At 52.6% G+C, this 21,120-nt stretch overlaps 7 protein-coding genes across 7 annotated transcripts; 1 reads left to right on the top strand and 6 right to left on the bottom strand.

The window, feature by feature from the left end:
- Window positions 1–86: 86 nt before the first annotated feature.
- Window positions 87–1,292, bottom strand: LTS14_007506 (uncharacterized protein; the record flags this gene model as incomplete). Its single annotated transcript, XM_064840198.1, has 5 exons — window positions 87–554; window positions 619–935; window positions 1,004–1,064; window positions 1,142–1,154; window positions 1,216–1,292. The coding sequence occupies 5 exons, from the start codon at window positions 1,290–1,292 to the stop codon at window positions 87–89; spliced, it is 936 nt and encodes a 311-aa protein (XP_064692078.1).
- A 311-nt stretch (window positions 1,293–1,603) lies between these two features.
- Window positions 1,604–3,181, bottom strand: LTS14_007505 (uncharacterized protein; the record flags this gene model as incomplete). Its single annotated transcript, XM_064840197.1, has 1 exon — window positions 1,604–3,181. The coding sequence occupies one exon, from the start codon at window positions 3,179–3,181 to the stop codon at window positions 1,604–1,606; it is 1,578 nt and encodes a 525-aa protein (XP_064692077.1).
- A 309-nt stretch (window positions 3,182–3,490) lies between these two features.
- On the bottom strand, window positions 3,491–6,085 carry LTS14_007504 (uncharacterized protein; the record flags this gene model as incomplete). Its single annotated transcript, XM_064840196.1, has 2 exons — window positions 3,491–5,103; window positions 5,152–6,085. The coding sequence occupies 2 exons, from the start codon at window positions 6,083–6,085 to the stop codon at window positions 3,491–3,493; spliced, it is 2,547 nt and encodes an 848-aa protein (XP_064692076.1).
- Window positions 6,086–8,162: 2,077 nt separating this feature from the next.
- LTS14_007503 (uncharacterized protein) lies at window positions 8,163–8,957 on the bottom strand (the record flags this gene model as incomplete). Its single annotated transcript, XM_064840195.1, has 2 exons — window positions 8,163–8,274; window positions 8,308–8,957. 2 exons carry the CDS (start codon window positions 8,955–8,957, stop codon window positions 8,163–8,165), a joined length of 762 nt encoding a protein of 253 aa, XP_064692075.1.
- A 1,122-nt stretch (window positions 8,958–10,079) lies between these two features.
- On the bottom strand, window positions 10,080–11,278 carry LTS14_007502 (uncharacterized protein; the record flags this gene model as incomplete). The annotated part of the gene is made up of 2 exons (XM_064840194.1): window positions 10,080–10,237; window positions 10,300–11,278. The coding sequence occupies 2 exons, from the start codon at window positions 11,276–11,278 to the stop codon at window positions 10,080–10,082; spliced, it is 1,137 nt and encodes a 378-aa protein (XP_064692074.1).
- A 2,638-nt stretch (window positions 11,279–13,916) lies between these two features.
- On the top strand, window positions 13,917–17,090 carry LTS14_007501 (uncharacterized protein; the record flags this gene model as incomplete). The annotated part of the gene is made up of 2 exons (XM_064840193.1): window positions 13,917–14,314; window positions 14,369–17,090. The coding sequence occupies 2 exons, from the start codon at window positions 13,917–13,919 to the stop codon at window positions 17,088–17,090; spliced, it is 3,120 nt and encodes a 1,039-aa protein (XP_064692073.1).
- A 652-nt stretch (window positions 17,091–17,742) lies between these two features.
- ADE4 (amidophosphoribosyltransferase) lies at window positions 17,743–19,575 on the bottom strand (the record flags this gene model as incomplete). Its single annotated transcript, XM_064840192.1, has 2 exons — window positions 17,743–19,451; window positions 19,506–19,575. The coding sequence occupies 2 exons, from the start codon at window positions 19,573–19,575 to the stop codon at window positions 17,743–17,745; spliced, it is 1,779 nt and encodes a 592-aa protein (XP_064692072.1).
- Window positions 19,576–21,120: the final 1,545 nt, after the last annotated feature.

Genomic DNA, 21,120 nt, shown 5'->3' with positions numbered 1-21,120 from the left:
GCACCGAGGCTTTCAATGTTATCAAAGTTAGTCTATCTATTTCGGGAACCCTTGATCTATGTAGGATTACGGAGAGCTGGCCTCCGTCAACGACGTTCTGCATCTCCGTCACCACCATTTGCAGCACCTCCCAGCTCCCGCATCACAGTCGTGGCTGGCCATGCAAAGCCAATGCCTCGCGCTGATCGGGTTTTGTCATTCAAGTCATCTGGAAAGGTCAAGAACTCAATGATGGCCATGAAAGCATACGAAGCAATGGCAGTCAACACATGCCACCATCCATGGAGCTCCAACACCACAGCCCAGGGCATTCCCACTTGATGCTTCCACCTTGTCAACATTGCGCAGCAATTCACATCGATGTTCCAAAGGACATAAGCCAACACAGCACAGAAGCTTCCAAACGTTGTCAACTTCGTCAATTTGCTGCGGTCTTCAGGGCGGGTTATGTGTATCTGGATCTCCTTCCGCGTCTTCCAGATGACGGTAAAAACCATACTCAGGAAGAGGATGACATGGACCGTGAACTCGTCAGTCAGACAATGGTAAATGTACTATCAGACGTATTAGCGCCGACCCGTGAGTATTCTCGATGTGGGTCCAGCCTATTGCACCTACGAAGGGTATCAAGACTCCAAGTAGTCCTGCTCGGATAAGGCGCTTTCTTTCAGGTGGCTGCTTGAAGGTAAAGAGCTGATGCATTACAGTCCCGGTGGCAACATGCATTGATAGCTCGTCAGCTGGCAACATGTCAGCGTTGGATGTTTCGATGGTTGGATTAAGCATACACATCTGAGTGTGATACTTCAGAGTCATATGGTATGCGCCTGAGAAGACGCCCACGCCGACGAGTCCCCAGTAAGGCAGGTTGACATCGGCGAGTACATTGACGTTCTTGCGCTTGTACCGTCGGATGCCATGGACACCATATGCGACTAGAAACGAGAGGAATCAGCTCGCCAGCACATCACCAATGACGGTAATCCACAGTCCAACAACATACTGTACAATAAGCTTGTTACTGTGTTGAAGAATTCGGCAACCAGATGCGTAATCACATAGTCCTGTTCGTTATGACTGTAAGCCTGCAGGTCTCTTGGGAAGGAATGGAAGCTGCATGCGGTCCGAGCTGACTACGTACCTCCTCGCAAAAGCTATGAAAAGCCATGGTCAGCTACCTTACGGCATCAAAAGATGCATCGTTGTATCTCTCACTTCACCGCACTTGTCTGTGGGCCCCAGAAAGGCTTGTAGCCATTCCCGGTAAGCATCGGGCGTGAGTGCACAGCCATTGTTTTGAGGAAATGCTTCACGACATGCGTTAGATAGCAGCTGCCAGCTTGTTCGGTTGTACAGGAAGAAGATGCATCTGTGTAGGTTCAACGACCAGACAACACCGCAGAATCTGCTTTCCGCAAATCATCAGGATGGCGGGGTATCACGATCCGTTGACATCCGGGCAGCAAGTGGGCCCGAAAAGACATCTGTCAAAGAACATTTTCTCTGTGCGGATACAGAAGAGACCATTGATTCGCTGATCATGGAGCGGACTCGAGGCCATGTGTGTCGGAGAGCTCTGCCGATGATTTAGCTATACGGACTGCTAGTTTCTGATCTTATCAAACCACATCAACGTATCCGGCAACGAAGGCTCCAACGCTATACCCCAGGCCACCACTGTACCATCCACTCCAATCCTGCTCTCGGCGCGCAGTATCGTCCGCAACGGACTCTGTCCCATCTGCTTCTCGACGAGCCAATGTTCCGCATTGGCATGCTCAAATATGAGCAAGTTCCTCCATGTACGGCTTGTCAGGTCTACATGCAAGACCTTTTGATCCGCGGTAACATGCACTGCCGTAAATGTGAGAGGACCATAACCAGGGTGGCTGAATCGGCCAGTGTAGGCGGACAGAGGCACTGCCAAAGGAATTTTACGGTCTGCGGGGACATCAGGGCAGAGCTCCTCCCTCCTCCTCTTCTGGCTCTCTCTTGAATCTGCGTAGATCTTGACAGCACGATCTTGACATCGTATTCGCATCGTCCTGTCCTTCTCCGATATTCCCAGCGCAACATCCAAAAGCTCGAATGCAAGACCTTTAATCTTCAGACTCGCGCCTTCGCCGTTGGCAAAAAGAGTCACACCCCAATGAATGTCAGGACACAACATGATATAACTCCCCGCCCCTATCAGGCCTCCCGGATGCCAGTATACTATACGACCTCTGTACATGTTAATGTACCATCCAAGACCGTACGCGAGTACGCCATCGATGCACTCGATTTCTGCATCGTCCGGTGGTGCAATCGTTCTGGATGTCCAGACTTCTTTGATGAGCGCCGGCCTCAGTGGACCGGAGCCAGGTTCTAGCCATGCTCGCATCCATCTGATGTAGTCGTTCGCATTGCTAATCACATACCCTGCGCCAGAGATTTCCGGAAAGTCCTGGTGCTCTTCCTCGACCAGGTGACCTTCGTGTTCGTCTTTCGACCCCGGAGCTTTTGACCATACAGTACCTTTGGCCAGAGTCATGCCTCGATCCTTGACAGCTTCTGCGGCTTTGGGATAGCCAGGGAAGCTCTGAGTCATGCCCAATGGTTTCCAGAGCATCTCGTCCAAGTATGCTGCCATCGGTCTTTCGGTAAGAACTTCTAGTGCATGCGAGGCAGCGATGAAGGGAGTATTGCAATACTCCAGCGTGGTCCTGAAACCGCTGCTGCTCAAAGGCAGATTTCGTAAATTGCGGGTGACGGATTTCGTCTCCTTCACACCATCGTATCCGTAGCTCAACTCGTGGCTCGGCAGACCTGTGCGATGAGACAAGGCATCTTCTAGCGTGACTTGAGCGGTACGAACACAATCCGCTAAGACAAAGTCCTCCCGAATGATCTCGACGAGCGGTGTTGACCATTCAACTTGATCTTTCTTCGGTCTACCTCTATTGAGGTCCGAGTCTATATATACGCCCCAAGCAGCACAGAGATGAGCCTTGGTTGTACTGGCAGCATAGAAGAGGGTTTCCGATGTCGTAGGTGTCTTGGATTCTTGATCTGCGTTGCCGTAGGCTCTTGTCCATGAGTTTGCACCATGCAAGACTGCGAAGCTTGCGCCTGGGATGTGCCAGAATTCAAGTGCGTCTTTTGCTGTTCCGTCGAAGGTAGCCGTAAATGGCGATGCCATAATGATGCTTCAGATGAGACGAGGATTGAGGTCGGAGTTGTGTACGATCAGAACGCTCTCAAGAGCGTACTTAGTGCAAATCGACATGTACACGTCGTGCCTCAATGCCATCATGCTCCCGGACTTCTAGAGGTTATTTGAGGCAGATCTTGATAAGGGAGGCACGGCTATCGGGGTTCGGTTAAAGATCACGAACGGTGCTTATACGCTATTCTATACAACTTGGGGTATCTCTGTCTGTAATCTACAATACGAACGTCGCTCAAACGCAGCAAGCAAACCAGCGCCAAGGAATGGTACGCCCTCCCGTCACAGAGCATAGTTCTCAGCATGCAAATACAACTCCTCAAATCCCGTCTTCTGCCAGACCATGGACTGCAGACTGGCGACTGAGTTACTCACATCGACACGCATGCTCGGTGGCCCACAGACGAAAACACATGTCCTCTTGCCTGTCCACTCCTGGCTCATCTCTTTGAGCATGTACCGGATATCTGGACGACCCCACTCCGTACTCCACCCGGTCTTCTTAGACTTTACTGCTGCTGGCATGAAGGCGAAACGCATCAAGTTCTTCTGGAACTCTGTCGGAGTCGACGGGAACCCGAAGTCAAACTGTTGTGGGTCTTGTACTTGGTGAAGCTGCTGCATCTGGGTAGCTTGAGCATTTTGTGCCTGGCTAATGTCAAGTGACAGTTGTCGAGATCGTCGCTTCTCGTGTAGTGTAGGATGCGGCGGCATGTGAGGTGTCTCTTCTACCATACGGTTATCCGGCGAGCGAGTTCGGGGTTGCTCATGACTGTTGGCCCTCCAGCTTTGTTCTGGAGACAAGTGACTTGGCGAGACTGACCGCACAGGCTTCATATGTGCCGGGGGAAGGGGCCGTAGTCGATCTTCATTCTCCTGACGTAGCTCTTTCTCCCGCTCCTGGTCGCCTCCGGCTTCCTCACGGATGAGCGCACTATTTCTTTGGGCTGAGCTCGTCGAAAAGCGGTTACTCGCGATGTTCTGAAACACATCATTGACCTTGTCGTGAAACATCGTACTGACAGGTCTTGTTGGTGTCTGTGCACTGACGACTGCCCCTCCCTTGGTCAATCGCTTTGCGGCCGTTACGTAGAACTGGCAAGTCACTGTGTCCGGTGGTGCAAATTCTCTGCAAATTCGCAACTCCTCTTTGAACCATTCCATGGTCTCTGGCCGCTTTAGGGCCCAGACAACCTGCACTGTCGTGGTGACCGCCTTACCATCCCTCATGCGCTTAACGAGATCCAGAAGCTGCGACACCATTGCAGTGATGCCACTTCCTCCTGCAAACATTACCACATGGTCGAATGACTCAATGCTGCGGCGCATGCCGCCATATGGTCCATCCAGAAAAGCTTGATATGTGTGCCAAGGGCCATGATCAAGCGCGCTTTCCAGCACACGTTTTGTGAAGCCCCCGAAAGGTCGAAAGACCAATACCATATCCCGGTACTCTTCTCCATACACAGAAGGAAAGTCATCACTGCAGAGCGATGCTATTGTGAAAGGGTGGTTTTCAAACATGCTGATGCCTGGCATTCGTAGGTAGACATACTGACCCGGCTTCCATTTGACCTGCGTCGGCACGGTCACTTTTAGGGCGTTCTCGGGAAGTAATGTTACGGCTGCTTCCTCCCCAATCATGAAGGAGACTCGAAAAGGATTCGTCCAGTTAAGGTAGAATAGCCGGACGGCATAGGAGCTTGCCCAGATAGCCACAGTAGCCCAGAGGTAGTCCCAGGACGTTAAGTAGTTGTGGCAATGCCAGAAGAGCATCGCCAAGAAGGCTATTGATACAGGTACGTGAATTGTAACGAAGAGCTCGTAGAACTTGCGACGGAAGAGAGGGAGGGAATGGACACAGAGGAACAGAAGTGGCACAAGCGCAGCGAGCCCTGCGACGTGTTAGCAAGTTTAGGTCTAGTGGTAATTGCGTTGCTTACCAGTCCCGTAGATGTAGAAGTGCTGGTTCTGAAAATATTTCTTGAAAGTGACCAACCCATTCTCGTCCCAGATTGGTGTAACGTAGAAAGGAATAGTATGCACCAAGCTCAGCACCAGGCATATGTATGCCAGCCATCTATGCAATGCGTTCAATCTCTCGTGGCCAATACCGGTTATGACTGAGATAAAGTTGGCTTTCATGCTCAACGCCACAATCCATGGAACCATGGCAACTGCGATCATGCCAGCTCGTATCGCCACGGGAGGAGAGCCGAAGGAGATCGATTGCCAGAAAAGAGGCTGCGGGATGAAGCAATAGAGGAGGACGAAAGCCAAAGCTGCGAACACGATGGCGACAATCGAGATTGATGGCGTGATGATAGGCATCCACCCTTTCCGGAGACGAATTGTGGGCACAGGTCGGTAGAAAAGCCACCGACACGCTGCGACCACCATGTTCAGTGCTCGAAGGTTGGTGATAGACTGTTCCTCAACTTCCTGCTTCACCTGGCTGGTTGCTGACTGAGGTAGTGGTCCCTCACGCGGAAAGAACTTCTTTGTGCTCCTATCGGTCTCCAGTGCAGAAAGTTCATAGTCGGTGTCAGGAGAGCCAGTCTTGATCGCTTCCTCCACCTTGTCCTTGTGGATAGCAACCCGTATCTTGTCGTTCCAGTAATTATACCATCGCAGGCCCGCTGTCAAGGCTAGCAGTATGACACAGAAGTAGATCCATCCTAGTGCGTACTTGCCGCTGTTCTGCCATGGATCACGAGTCTCAGCTTCGACAAGTCCAGCTGGAGAACTACTGTTGCAGCACGGGATCTTGATGCGCTTCTCCAGTGACGCTGCTTCCAATACTTCTGTCGCAGAGTCACGTAAAAGCTCAACTGCTATGGCAGCTCGTCGAGCAAGGACCTCCGGCAAAGCTGGCATCCTGGATACAGTGTCGTGAAGTTCGAAACGTCAAGCAGATTTGTGTTCAGAAATAGAGGCAGCTCCTCGACGATTTCCACTGCATCCCGTCAATGCCAGGCACAGATGCGAATGCCGCTATTTCCAGATGGTCCGTCAGGTCGAAGACGTAATGTTCAGACTGTTGAGCGTTAATCCAGTGCTGCTGCTCCCATCTCCCATAGTTTGGCAGTCGTGTCCCTAAGTTCTTCGTATGGACATGAGTACTCCACAACCAGACGGAGCGGCATCAAGCTACATCATAAAGGAACAGTCAATGAGAGAGGGTATGCAGATGAAACTGGCACTATATGCACATCAGTGACGCGGCCTAACGGTTGGTCCAGATGCAAGGGCTCATGCACAAGAACTGCATGGCACTTTATGGCAGAAGCGTGTGCTCGCTTGCACGATCATTCAACCATGTCTCTACTAACGACCTTGGCCTTCCCGATGCGTGTGTCCGTATAGCTAAAAGAGAGCAGGGTACTTGGCATGCTTTCGCGAATGGAAAGGAACGCGCTTTCTATGCCGAGAGGATTGGTTGTTGCAAGTGTGATCGACCACGCCGTCGGGAGGGCCGTTCCCGAATGTGGATGCAACGAACCCTGTGCTGTGAAAGTGATATTGGTAGTTCATGGGCCAGACCGACTAGCATGCCATATCACAATCGTGGAGTCATGGACCAACAGTGTGATATAGTGCAATCATGCTGGCAACACCCTCACATCCTGTCTCTCTCCTGGCTCGGACGTGTCCTTGATACAATGCTCGAAGCAGCACCATGCGTTGACTTACAGCAGGGAAGTGGTGCCATGGGATGCAAGACGCTGTCGTACCGACAACTTGGGCATGTCCAGTAGGCCATGACCTGTCAGGCTCGGAGACCTATGCGCTCGGGATAAGAGGATCATCGGGTGTGGCTGCTCCAGTGCAGACGAATCGTCTTCTCGCTCTACGCGCCCACTTGACGGCTTGGCTGGATCATCAATCGTGATTTGCTTGTCAGTTCGTGACGACCATATGCACTTCATATACTGTACAATCCGTGTGCCGATCGAGATACACACGTCGATTGCACAAAACATGATGTTCGCGATCTCGACAACTTGAAATGGAGATGATGTCGAGCATTTGAAGTGTGATGGAGACGGAGGACTCGGTCCGAAAAGCGATCTCACGTGACATAATCACTCTGTGAATGGCCGGAAGCATCGTAGCCTCACTTGATACTACATCTCCATCATTCGAGAAACACAAGAGGGAATGCAGGAGTATCAGGAGTGTTCACAGTGCGTATCTGCGCTTCCATGCACGGCATGCGGGTACCTGCAGATCGAATGTTGGCCTTTTCATCTGCGGCATACTACAGCTCACCGCGAAGTGTCACGGTCGCCGCGCGCTTGTACTGGTGCTTATTCTCCAACATCGTGTAGCCGCTGTGGTAATATGATCTGACGATGATGACACCAGGGCAGTGAAGCTGTGACGTAGGAGCTGGCGGCTGTCAGAACAAGCGAGTGCTGCAGTCCATAACCGGCAAAGGAGGCGCTATCTCCTACGATACCAGCGAGTATTGTTGACTTCATCACCTAGCATGCGGTATCGATTGGGCCATGCGGTCGTGCGACAGGATCCTTGAACTAATCGTACCCACTCATAACTTCGCGGACAGGCTCTAGTTTCAAGGCCTGGCGGATCTTAGGCTCAACAGTAGCTAATAAAGGGGAGAGATGTGCCTTCATCGTAATGTACCCAACCACGACCATCATCCTATACGCTACGAAGGTGTGTGGGGTGTTCCTGGACTATCGTAGTGCCTGATACACACCTTCGCAGGAGCGGGCGGTTCATGGGTGCAAAGTGCGAACGTCATGGCGCCATCAATATGCTATGAGGAGCATTTTGACAGATGGTGGTAGCTCTTACCCGCTCTGCTCCAGAACTCGGAGGACTGGCGCTCTGAGTAGAACCCATGGCCAAGGGCCAGTTTCGCACATGCTTGGGCGCTGGTTTTGCATGACAAGAGTCCGTCGACCATGCTCGAGAGACTCGTATCTCAGCCAGCCTGCGAGTTCGATTGCCGCGAAGGCCACATCCACTGCTTGAACTCTCCATAGCCCAACTTCGCCGCATCCAAGATTTTATCCTCAACCTGTTGTAGCTTGCTACTAGGCGCAAACTTGAACTTAGCCTTCACACACACTTTCCCATCCATGGCCTCAAGCGTGGCCTCATAGTCCTCAACTCCAGCAGGATGAGAGGGCACGATATGTACCGGATCCTGCTCGAGATCAAGCGATGGTCCGATACGAACAACGTAGAAGTTGTTGGCGTAAGTAGGCTTCAGATAACTCAAACTCATCTGGGTCGGATCGTCGTGCAGAGTCTCCGGGACGAAGATCTTAGCATGGGAGCCTGTGCCTGGCATCCGTTGAGGTGTTGCTGCAGCAGAGATACTAGTGCCTAGCCCTTCGGCCAATGTCGCTGCTAGAGCAGCTTTATCTGAGAGTGCTGTTGCTATTGCTCCGCCGTGTGTCACGCCTGGCCAGCCTGAGATTGCACCCCCGAACCAGATGATCGCTACTAGGCTGTGTTGATCTCTATCCCAGAACAGTCTCTCCGCGCCGAAAGCTTTTGCGCCTTGGAGATTGTTAATCATGCTATCTCCTCGCATCGTGTCGTCCTCCGCCGGCCGCGGCACAATCTCGACCCAGCCCCCTTCAGCTCCTTTCAGCTGTCTCCCTACGCCCAAACATTTCCCTCGCCAGACTTTGACCTTGAATTCGTCGTCGAGGCGGTGGTTCAGGTCGGCAAGGAGGATGCTGTCTTCATGTGTGCCGGGCTTTGGCATGGGTGGAGGTGCGATGGTGTGAGCTACTAGATTGCCGCCCGTGAGTCCCAAAGCCAACCCGAGAGTACTCCATAGTATTGCTGAGCGGTTTCTTTTTAGGAAGCCTGACTGTGAGGGAGTGGGCGAAGGTGCTGCTGTGGTTGACTGAGCGCGTATGAGATATTGGTAGCGGAGTGATAGCTTTGGACGCAGCACCCGAGGCTGCAATATCCTGGACACACTCATCATGGGTCCTTCTCTGCTTATGGACTGGTCTAAAATCAGATGAGCTTCAAAGTCATGCTTGAAGGATGCAGAGTTCAGACTGTATCCTCGCCCAGATCTCGGCCGAGGATAGACCGCATAACTCCATTCCATTCATCTCCCTCAGCCCTTCGTCTAGTCGAAGATATACATGACAAGGCGTTTGCGCCGATTAATATTGGAACCCTCGGACTCTATATCATGGAAGTCTCTAACCTTATCCGCCTCTCTCCGGAACTTCGAAACCAAATCTACGCCTTCGTCTTCGATAGTACCTACGCCGTGACACTTCAACCAGGCTCAACCCAGCACCCATTGACAAAGACATGCAGACAACTTCGCAAAGAGTCACTGAAGATGTACCACTCCCTAGCTCGCTTCAACGCTCACCTCGACGACAGTCCTGCAATGCCTCTAGCCAAATGGCTATCTGGCCTGGGGCGTGAGAACTGCCTGCTGCTTAGAGAGATCAATGTCTGGGACATGCATATGCTGAACGCTACCCTGCATGGTCTGGAGGGTACCGAGATTATGCTACGGCATGGTACTGTTTTAGATGGGGTTCGGAAGCGATATGCTCTTCATCCTCCTGGATCTTGGCTCATGAACCAGGGCTGGTACCTTAAAGACATAGTTGTTGCATTACATGCTATGGACCTGGAACTAATGAACCTGGCGATACAACGCCTCGATGACCATGGCCTGCAGTCATCTCCTAGTATTACGTCCCACTTCGCCATCGTTGCTAGAGCCGCTGTCCAGCCAGACATTGCAGCAGGACGAACGTCTACCAATCCCTTTCAGACGGGTTTGAGTAGTTTACTATTTCACCTCGGATTTGACAATGATATGGTAGAGGAAGTCGTCACGAATCTACAATCAGCACAACCGGATCGCTCGGACTGTCAGGAGATACGCATACGACGAGGCCGAAGAGATATCTTCCTCTACTTCGAGTCCGGCCACTTCAGATCCATCATGCAGACATTTGTTCCGCGTAATGAGGATCTTGTATTTCGAGCATAGATAGTTGTAGACTGCTATCGTTGTCCTTGTCATTGTCATTGGTGGGGTTGTCCTACAGACTGGACTTATCGACCCCAAAGCCACTGCTTCCAAGTCCGTCCGTTCTCCACGCTGGGAAGGCTTGTGTCCAAGACCTCCCAGTCATGGTCGCTTCCCTTGTCGATTGCCTCCGAATCGATGAATCTGTCCTCCTGCAACGCTGTCGTTTCATCTGCATCTGGAAGTGGTACCGTGGCTGCGACATAGGCGTCGGCCAAAGCATCCCGAGCTTCAGTATGCCTTAAGACGTCGTAGAGCGCATCCTGCTCATTGAGAAGAGCTCCGATGGTGCCAACGGTGGTCTGCTGCAAAAGACCTTGCAGATCATCGAGCTGCTGTAGCAACTGATCCGCCAGATCTTCGTGCTCCGTCGTAGGATCTGGTGCTGGCCTCGGAAGGCGAGGTGTCTGTAGCCATGGGTCTGCGGACCGGAATCGTCGAGGTGTTACTACGTGGCTGCTCGGTGTGTGATGCCGATCAACGCAGATGCTCTCGTGTAGACAGTAGCCATCGCCGCAGTCAATAAGAGCTCGTCGGTCGACTATGTCCGACAACCTGCAACCGACGGGCAGATCGTCCTCGAACTCGGGCATGCCGCAGTCTGAGGCAGTGTCACAAGTCGACGGAGTTGGTGAGTCAGGAGCAGTGGGACTGTATGGAAGCTTTTGAGCGGCCAACAGATCGCGTAGCTGCCCTGCTCGCCACAGTGTTGGCCGCAGTGGCATGTGGTCATAGAACCCATGCCAGTCACGGTGCGCAGGGTGGGTGAGAGCAGACGGGCTCACAAAGCCAGAGTCAATGGGCGATGGGGTTACGGCAGATGCAATTGATCCACTTGCAGTAGCGCAGATGTCCTTAAGGTATACTGGCTTCGACTCATCGATGGTAGAAGGGTCTTCTCCTATACTGTTGTCTATCGTGGAATATGGATCCGTGTGAAAGGCGGAAGAAATGTCGCGGCCGTGTAGATCATGTGAGTTGTTGTCAAAGGGTGTTCGTCGTGGGCTTGACATGCTGATTACTTTAAGATGGTCGATGAATTGATTCGAGCAATACTGTTGCATCAATTGAGACTGCGAAGGGTCCAAGAAGAGCGTTGTTGAAGCGGAAAGGAAAGCAGGAAAAGAGGATAAAGAGTTTGATTTATCGGCGCAGTATCCTATTCGGGTGGCAGTGAACAACCACATCGCCTGCTGGTCATTGACTGAAGGACGTAGTATAGGCCAATGGGTTTCCCGCACTCGATAGGTGCCTGTCAGACAGATCCAGCAGCCGATGGGACGCTCGTGAACGAGGATGTGACATCGTAAATAAGGCTCTCTAGGCCAAAAGAGCTCATTGAAGAAAAGGAGATACACGGGCTAGAGGAAGCACCCAGTAGTGACAGAGACAAGGGAGGAGAAAGGAGAATTAAGCAGTGAGCATATACTCATCCCAAGCATTGAATGACTTTTCATACACTGTTTGACTTTGCTTGGATTTCTCATACCATCAGCTTTCCCGTGAGACCAAATAACAAATCTGACAGGTCAAACATCGACAACCTGTGGCCTTAGCATACCTAGACCGCACAGAGCCTCTTTAAGGCCATTGCCACCCCGAGCACCATCTACTGTACAAGCAGAACAGAACCCATCTTTGTGCTTATGGACGATAAGCTCTGAGATCGATGCAAGGCCAGCAAGAGTAGGAGCCTCGTATTGCACAAGTCGGACTTCGAGACTGCCAAGATTGCGAGCCCTCCGTACTATAGCTTCGAGTGCAGGTTGACGGTAGTTCGTGAGACATCGAGGTCAAATTCAGTTTGCTATCGGGCAAGCTCAACAGAACACGGCTGTAAAGTACTGATTCTTGTGGAGAGCAATTGACAGTTGAATGGCGAAGTAGAGTTCGGGTATTCTCTGTCGTATCATACTGTCCAGGTCATATATGCCAGTCTTGTCGAGCTCAGGTATCAGCAGAGAAGCAACCCTAGCGTTGCTAGCTGCAGTCAATGTGCATTCTGTGGGAACGTGCTCATAGCGTCTGTACACAGGCTGTGCAGGGGCAAGACGGTTGATTTTCTTGCACAACTGTCTAGACATGCCAAGTCCTCGATGCTTCGACATTGCGGAGTGCATTCGCCTTGTTCACCAAGGCCAAGTAGTCTGTGGCACCAATGCTACTGGCACCGCGGAGTAGTGAAGACAGAAGTCGGAAGCAAGCGGAACAGCACTGTCGTTATGCCACCACATGTGAGGTGCATAGTTTTGTAGCGTAGGATCTCCACATGGCTATCGGATCGTGCGATATCATTAATATAAGCTTATACAGCAGCCCGGCTGTCCGGCAAGATTCACACAAGGCCGCGTGTTCTGCAGCAGACACTACTGTAGGGCTACGGCAGCACAAGGTCCAGAGGCGGGCACGACTGAAGAGTGAGTGAGTGCGGAGAAGAATGAATAGGCTTCCCAATGTCTCCGCCAAGGAAAGGAGCTCCAAAAACCAAAATGGTAAATCTTGCGATGTACAGTAGGCAGAGATGCAGGTCCCGCGGACGCGAAAAGCTGCAAGCTGCAAGCACTTTATGCGAGCTTCATCCATGCGATCGAAGCTTGGCAGAAGAGTAGCAGGTGACAGGCATGGCTTGCGTATGTACTTCAGTCCTTGTGGAACGAATGGCATCTATTGGCTGACATTTGTGCTTCGAAACTTGCTGGACTGCGAATGCGACGGCGGGCCTTTTCGCCGTTGATCTGGAAGGACTTGCGCGGGCGTGCGTTGTCTGACACATGTCATCATCTTTTATTAGCTGGACACGGGACAGTATAGGAGACTATAGGGTCGGGTTATCGGTATGTGCTGTTACCGTTGCGAGAATCGTGCAGTACGGCGGACATGGCTGGTGAAGGCGGGATGAAGTCCTTTTGGCTTCCGCGTCGAGCCGAAGAAGCTGTCTCGTCAGCCACCACAGTATCTTCGCTGTACTGTACGGCATGTCGTGTCTTCGATACACTACAGGCAGTCCGAGGGTGAAGTGATCTGCGAAGTTCTAGATAGGCGCCCCGTGAACATGTATCCCTACCAATGCGCGGACAATATCAGAAGTTTATATTCACTGCCAATTGAAATCCGCATCATTGATTCTCGGCAAGCTCGCAAAGGCGGCCAGCCGTTACTTCCTGGGTCAATGCACGGGATTTTAGCTCGACACCAAAAATCGTAGGTGCTGGGGACAGCGCCATCTCACAAACTACTCCTACCACGATATTCCACCTTCCCTGGTCATACTCGCACACAACTAACAATCCTACGATCGTTAATTCTCCGACCGTTTCGAAGTATGTCCGGAGGAGGCGTGCAGGTGTGAAGTGATCGTTAGTGATCAGCAAGCCAGGTGGACCCTGTCACGGTTGAGGACGGTGTCAGAGAGCAAGGGAGCAGAGTGAACAGGTCTCAGTTCAGGTGGGAAAGGAGTTGGTAGAAGAGAAAGTCGGGCATCATCGTCGACAATAACGTCACTCTTTGCTTTGGCGGCGAACGAAGCATCAACAACATTCCTGAGGACGCTCGCTTAGTGGGCCAAGGTCGACCTCTACCCGCTGGCGCTTTCGACTTGCGAGCGTAGTAATCCACTCGGATATCGGTCGATACCATCACACATCACCCATTATGATACCTCGAATAGCATCGGCCGCCACGGCCATGCTCAGCATCCTCTCCCTTGCACCTTCCGTTTTCGCCGCCAGCAGTGGTAGCAGTTCCAGCTCGAGCTCCACGGAGTCCTACATTCCATACACAGCGAGCGATGGCACGACACTCTACCTCGCGAACGATCGGAAGCCGGCGTTGTACACGGGCAACTTTGGTGATTGCTTAGGGGGTGCCAGCGCCATCAACGTCACCCGGTTCGATGCCGCCTACTATAAGGATAACATGACGGTGCTTTTCCACTTGGCTGGAAACACTGGGTTGAAGAACGAGAGTCTGATGATGTACATTGGCGTTTATGCGTACGGATCGAGCAGATTCGACTTGGTATTCAACCCTTGTCAGGCGAACATTGCCAGGTGAGTAAAGGTGGAATATGGCGAAGACCAGGCAGAGTGACTGACACCTTATAGTCTATGTCCGGCAAACAGCAGCGTGCCTATCGAAGCTATTGGCTTGATCCCTGTGGCCCAGGAAGACGTCGCTAACATCCCGGCGATTGCTCTGACCATTCCAGACTTCGAAGGCGAAGCAGTCCTTCGAATCTTCGCCAATAGCACCGAGACCGAGATTGGCTGCTTTTCTGCCGTCGTCACGAATGGTAACTCTTTCAGCCAGCCAGCGTCGGTCGGCAGCATACTTGGAATCTTCACATCTGTGGCCCTCCTTGCCTCTTTCGCCACCGCTGCATATGGGGAGGCAGTACCAACCATGAGATTGCACTATGCTCACTCGCTGTCTGTTGGCGTCGTCTTCGCCGTCTTCCAACACATCTTCTTTACTGGAGCGCTATCGCTGAACTGGCCTTCCGTGCTGGTCGCTTGGTGGAGTAACTTTGCCTGGGCTGGTGGTATGATCTACAGCCCGACTATGCAGACGAGCATCAATCATCTGATCGGCAATAATGTCGGCAACACTTCAGAAGTCGGTGCAGCAAGTACTGGCTCCACGCAGGATACTCTTGCTGGTGGCTACGACATCACCCAGATCTACAAGCGGATGCTTAGCTATGGCGCCAACAAGATCCACACTCACCCGCTCATGCGTGATGGGGCGTCTGAGATATACCGCCAACCATATGGCGTGCGTAAGCGGGGTGTGCTGCAGCGCAGTGTCGAGCAGTCTCTTCAGCGTCGCGCTCTCGAGAATTCTACAAGTGGGTACAGGTGGTACGGCAAGCCTGTCGAGAACGGTCTACCACTTCCCGGCAACTACTCTGGCTTCGCTGGAACACTCGCGGAGCAAAATATCAGAGCGAGCAACGCCTTTATGACCGGCTTCCTCTGGTTTCTGATCTTGCTTGTCCTTCTGGTAGCCGCTTTGATGGCTTTCAAGTGGATTCTCGAGGGCCTTGCAAAGGTGAGATGGCTCAAAGAAGGCCGTTTCCAGTACTTCCGCAACCACTGGCTCGGTTACAGCGCCGCCCTTGCTCTTCGCATCTGCTACTTGGCCTTCTTCCTGATGATGTTCCTCACCATCTTCCAGTTTACCTACACTTCCTCCGGAGGCGTCAAAGCCATCGCAGCACTCGTCTTCATCATCTTCCTTTTCGGCATGATGGGTCTGGCGATCTACGCGTGCATCTACAAGGCATCCATCGACAACGAGCAGCATGCGAACGGACGACAAGTGGAGCGTAAGATGCTACTTGGCAAGATCCCGTGGTTCAGTGTGAAGAAGGCAGCGGCGCCTGCGGAAGAGCAGGGCATTGAGCTTGAGCAGCGCGATAGTAAGAAGGGCTTGATGAAGAGACCTTTCCGCAAGAGGCAGCAGACCCATGGGAGTGTTACTGATGTGGATGGATATCTGCACAGTATCCACGACAATGAGGAGTTCACAACGAGATTTGGATGGCTGGCGGCACGATTCCGACGTACACGATGGTGGTTCTTCACGGCCTCGCTGCTCTACACTTTCTTGGAGGCTGTCTTCCTTGGCGGTGCTTCTGGATATCCCCTGGCTCAAGTCTTCGGTCTTCTGGTCATCGAAGTCTTTGCTTTCGCCTTCATCGTCTGGGCGAGGCCGTTCGAAGGTCAGCGTCTGAATCTTCTGGTGGTCTACGCCTTGGGCTTCAGCAAGGTGACTTCGGTCGCCCTTGCGGCGGCTTTCGACACAAGGTGGAACCTGGATCGCATTATCACGACTGTCATTGGCATTGTCATAATTGTCATCCAAGGTATCCTGACAATCCTGACACTCATTGCAATCGTCGTGGGTGCTATTAGTAGCTACATGTCCGTCTCGCGCAACCACGAGAACTTCCGACCGCGGAAGTGGGTCAACTTGAGAGAGAAGTACTTCAATCACCTCGACAAGGCGGTCAACGACCTGCCTCCTGAGCCCAAGTCCATTCCAGTGAAAGAAGTGGACGAAGAGCCTCGAGAGCCAAACTTCGAGATGAAAGGTGTTCGACGTATGGCGAAGATCGAGGACGAAGACGAAGAGTTTGCTTCTGAATTGAGGTTACATGATCCCACGGCCTCGTACTTGAGTCTCGAAGAACAGTCTCCCGCGCCACGGCAGCAGGGTAGTCGGGCGGGCAGCATACGGAGCGGGATCAACACTCCTGTCGGTGGAAGCAGGAACGCAAGGGCACCGAGCGTGTACAGCATGGCCGGTTCTTCTACTTTGCCTTTTGGTGCAAGATCGCATCGCCCGAGCTGGAGCACGCGAGACTTCGAGGCTTGGGATGGGCGAACACAGACACCTGTGGACATGACGCGCGGCACGATCGATGACTCGGAGCTCTCTGCTCCTCCCGCCGCGGCAAAAGGTGCGCGCACGCCTTCACGCTCGGCGACGATGCCGAGTAAATTAAGGGATCAGGTGAGCAACGACTCCCTACGTATTGGTGGCGACGTCAGTACGCGCAACTCGATCGGCAAGGTTCCAGCGCCGGTATCACGGCCGAGAGCCGGGACCTACGGCTCACAGAGGAATAGTCGGGTATTATTTGGTGAGAATGCTGAGGGTAGCAAGAGCACCGATTGGCTTAACGAGCTTTCGTACCGACAAGCTGGCGCTGGTGCAGAGGATGCCAGCGCGAGCGCGAGACATAGTAGGGTTCCGTTGACGCCGGCGCAGGAGCAGGATGAGTTTGTGAGGCTTTCGCCGCGGCCGTCGAGGGATCAGTGAGGTACTGGTGTGAGCAAGACAGAGGTCTGAGCGAAGTCGTGGTTTACTGGGTACGGTTCTGCATGGCGTATGGTATATAAGGCATGGGGCTGGGATAAGGGTTCAATGCATTCGGCGCAATCGGGACAAGGGCACGAGGTGGGTTTAGATCTTCATGACGATCCTTGATGTGTGCATATGATACCAATGAGGTGGGTGGGGCGAGGCATTTATGATCGAGGCTTGTGATCTCACGATGGATGGGGTGAGGTTGTCACTCCTTCTAGCTTAGGCGAGTAATACATGAGAAGCTGAAATACATCATCCTGTTCCTCAACCGTCGCACGCCTTGATGTTTGTACAGGGCCGAGTCCTCGTCGACATCTCATGGCATGAGGAAGCTCGACCTAACGATATCGTGTCCATCCACGCATAGCCACGAGCGAGAACCTTGGAACGACGGAGGATTTTCGTAGGCGGCGATCATGTTGCGAAATACAGGGATCACTATGTCAGCGATGTATGGTCCGATGAATGCGAGTGGTGTGATACAGACCATAGCTGAGTCAAATCTGGTTCAGGCTCTGAGCCATGTCTCCCTCTACCTAAGTACGCCTCAAAACTCCAAGATACCAACCATTCCCAAGTGCCGCGAAGCACAAATTCGTCTAGCCTAGGTATCATTGATGTTGTACAGCGAAACATCCTGCGCCGGCGTTGGCTTCCTCGCCGACTTCTCGGGATCCTTCTCCTTTTCACCATGCCCGTTCGCCTGTTCATCATGCATCCTCTCGACTTTCTGTCGCTTCGGTATCCTTGCTTCGCCATCTGAGCCACTATCTCGAGCAACCACATCGCCAGTCTCGTCGACTTGTACACCGTTGGAGGCCATGCGGAACTGGACTTCGTCGGCGTCGCCTCGTGCCACGGCCTCACGAGCTTTATCCATTACTTTAAGCTTTCGCGCTTCGCCACGCATCTGCTCGAGGTGAGTGAAATAATTCTCTGAGACAGGTGTGACGTATTTGCCACAGAAGACGCCGACTTCGAAGTTTTGTGTCGTGGGATCTCGCGGGCTCTCCTGCGCGCACGCGGATTTGAGGTCTTCGAGGCTCTGGTAGATGACTCCATCTGCGCCTATGTGTTCTGCAATATCCTTGCTGCTTCGATGATGCGCGATGAGTTCTGAAGGTGAGGCGAGATCGATGCCGTAGATGTGTGCGTGAGTAATGGGTGGCGCACAGCTACTAAAGTACACCTTCTTCGCTCCAGCCTCCTTTGCCATGTTGACGATCTCGCGGGACGTCGTGCCGCGCACAATGCTGTCGTCCACGAGGAGGACGTTCTTGTCTTTAAACTCAACGGGAATGGCGTTCAGCTTTGCGCGAACGCCGCGTTGGCGAGCACGTTGAGAGGGCATGATGAAGGTACGGAAGATGTAGCGATTTTTGACGAAGCCTTGGCAGTACGGCTTCTTGAGGTGCTTGCTTACGGCGTAGGCAGAGACCAGAGACGTTTCTGGTATGGGAATGACAGCGTCGATTTCTCTGAGCTGCTCTGGGCCAAGCTGCTTCTGAATCTCCTCGGCCAGTCGGTACCCCATGAGCTGACGAGATCGGTATACAGAGATGCCGTCGATAATACTTTCAGGTCGTGCGAAGTAGACGTATTCGAATATGTCAGGTGCATAGGACATCTGCGGGCTCACTTGCTTGAAGACTGGTGCTTTGCCGCGCTCGATGATCACAGCCTGGCCGGGTAGGATGTCCTTGATGTTACCATAGCCGTTCTGGCTGAGTGCAACGGATTCCGATGCCATCATATAGTCAGTGCCTTTGCCGTCAATAGACGCTCGTTCGCCAAGTACAACTGGTCGAATACCGTAGCTGTCACGGAACCCGATCAAGCCGAAACCGGCAAGCATGGCAGTACAAGCGAAGCCACCCTTGCACTTCTCGTACATGCGTGTGAGAGCAGAGAAGATGTCATCTCGGTTGACTCGAGCTTTGCCGGTCTGATTGAGCTCATCGGCGAAGATGTTGAGCATGAGCTCGCTATCCGACTCAGTGTTGATATGGCGATGTGCTTCATGGTCGAGATATTCCCTGAGCTCGGGAGCATTGATCAAATTGCCGTTGTGTGTCATGAGGATGCCGTAGGGAGAATTGACGTAAAAAGGTTGTGCTTCCGAGTTGGCTGACGAGCCGGCTGTTGGGTACCGAAGATGAGCGAGTCCCATGTAACCTGGAAGATCTGAAACCCTCTCACCATCGTGGAAAACTTTGCTGGCTAGGCCGTTACCTTTACATTGGAAGACTTTGCCTCTGCTTGAGCAAGTGGCGATACCGCAGGCATCTTGACCGCGATGCTGGAGGTAGTAGACTAGACGTCGTTAGTGAGATTGTCGTGCCGGACGAACCCGGTCTTTGTACTAACGCGCTTGGTGGATCTCTGCTGCGACGTCGTTGCCCTCAGCAGCCAAGATACAGGCTATTATGCCACACATGTTGCGAGCCTCTGTGCGTCGTGTAACGTGATGGTCTGTTTGGCTGATCAGCTTCTCTCCTCTGCTCTCAGAACGGCTTGTGAAGGGCGATTCATGTGGGCAGTCAGGAAGTGAAGTGCAGCCATTATGACCGAAGCCATTGAGACTAAGTCTAACATCTTTAAAGTACTTGGTATTCATCATGCGGGTTTTTTAGAGAAAAGCTACGAGGCCGGACTTACCGTGGCGGTTGCGATCAAGGTGGCGGATAGAAATGGGAGTGAGGATGCTTCAGCTTCCGTACTTGAGGACGGATGATGGTGCCAAACTCATCCTTTCCACTTCTCTCCTCGTCAGCGCGTGTTCGGAACGATTTGGCGATTGATGCCATTCTGTGTAAATTTTATGAAGGTCTTTTTGGACATGCCGGTAGAATTGCGATTCGCCGGGCACGACCCGGGCAATCCCGGCAGATCCGACTGCACTTCTCTTTCTCTGTCGTCTCGACCTTCTTCGTGACAATCTCGCGCTCCAACAATGAGTTCTGGTGAAGGCCTAGCGCATCTATCCGACCTCTGCTATCAGCTGCGCATATGGGTCCCCCGCGACTTCGGTGACGGCTGCCCGTCCTCAGCATGCTTGGCGCTACCTGCGCAGCTTCACCACGATAGAAACAGTGCTTGCTGTGGGAAGCCAAAAAGGGGGCTCTGGACGAGCATGCCCTAATGCACATGCTTTCGAGCGTAGCTGCAGGTCTCCGGGCCCAGCGGCTAGGCATTCAAGTCTTTGCCGACTAATCAAGCTTGGAAACCTTCGCAGGGCGCATCACTCATACCTTGATCACTCTACACAAAGGTGAGCTCCCGAAGCTGAGCTGGCGACGCCGAATGTGTGTCCTCGCCGTGTCAAGCTCGGGATAAAGGGTCGCAACAGCAGAGAGCAGGCTTCAGTAGATCGCGCTACCTGCTCTTTTCCACAGTGCGAGCAGAGCATCAGGGAGCTAATCAGTATTCCGTCAACATGTTCAGCTTTGGGTGGTACGACGGAGGTTATAGATTGGGAACACATGTAAGCTTAACTCCAAAGCAAGACAGTATGTGCTCTTACACTTCCATCATTTTCGCTTGACCTTAAACTGCCATTCTCATAGCGGTTCTTGGACAGAAAATCCCGTCCAACATAGAAATCTTTCACCTGTTCTTCATGGTCTAGGGAGCAAGACAATCTCGAGCCGTCGCCAGCCCCTCGTCAGCTCATGTGCACATCTGAAGCATCCTCTGTGATGACATCACACGGCCGCCTTCCAAGCACAACCGCGACGTCCCTTACCTTGTGCGTTCGATCAATCACAAGACTCGCGCCCCTCTCTGACGATCTGTCACATCGATTGTGGACTGCTTCTGTCACTTAATTCGGACACCTGCCGCGCTAAGGTCGCTATCCGCAATCATATGCACGTTCCTTCCAGGTTCATGCAAACGACGTTGCTTGGCTCCGGTGAGCGACAGTACTGGTGCCTGGGGCGTTCAACAGCTCTTCGAAGCTTCACTCTGCGCTCACTAATAC

The sequence above is a fragment of the Recurvomyces mirabilis genome, assembly GCF_035927965.1.
Source record: "Recurvomyces mirabilis strain CCFEE 5264 chromosome Unknown scaffold_21, whole genome shotgun sequence".
Classification (NCBI taxonomy): domain Eukaryota; kingdom Fungi; phylum Ascomycota; class Dothideomycetes; order Mycosphaerellales; family Teratosphaeriaceae; genus Recurvomyces; species Recurvomyces mirabilis.
This window is presented reverse-complemented; position numbering and strand designations above follow the sequence as displayed.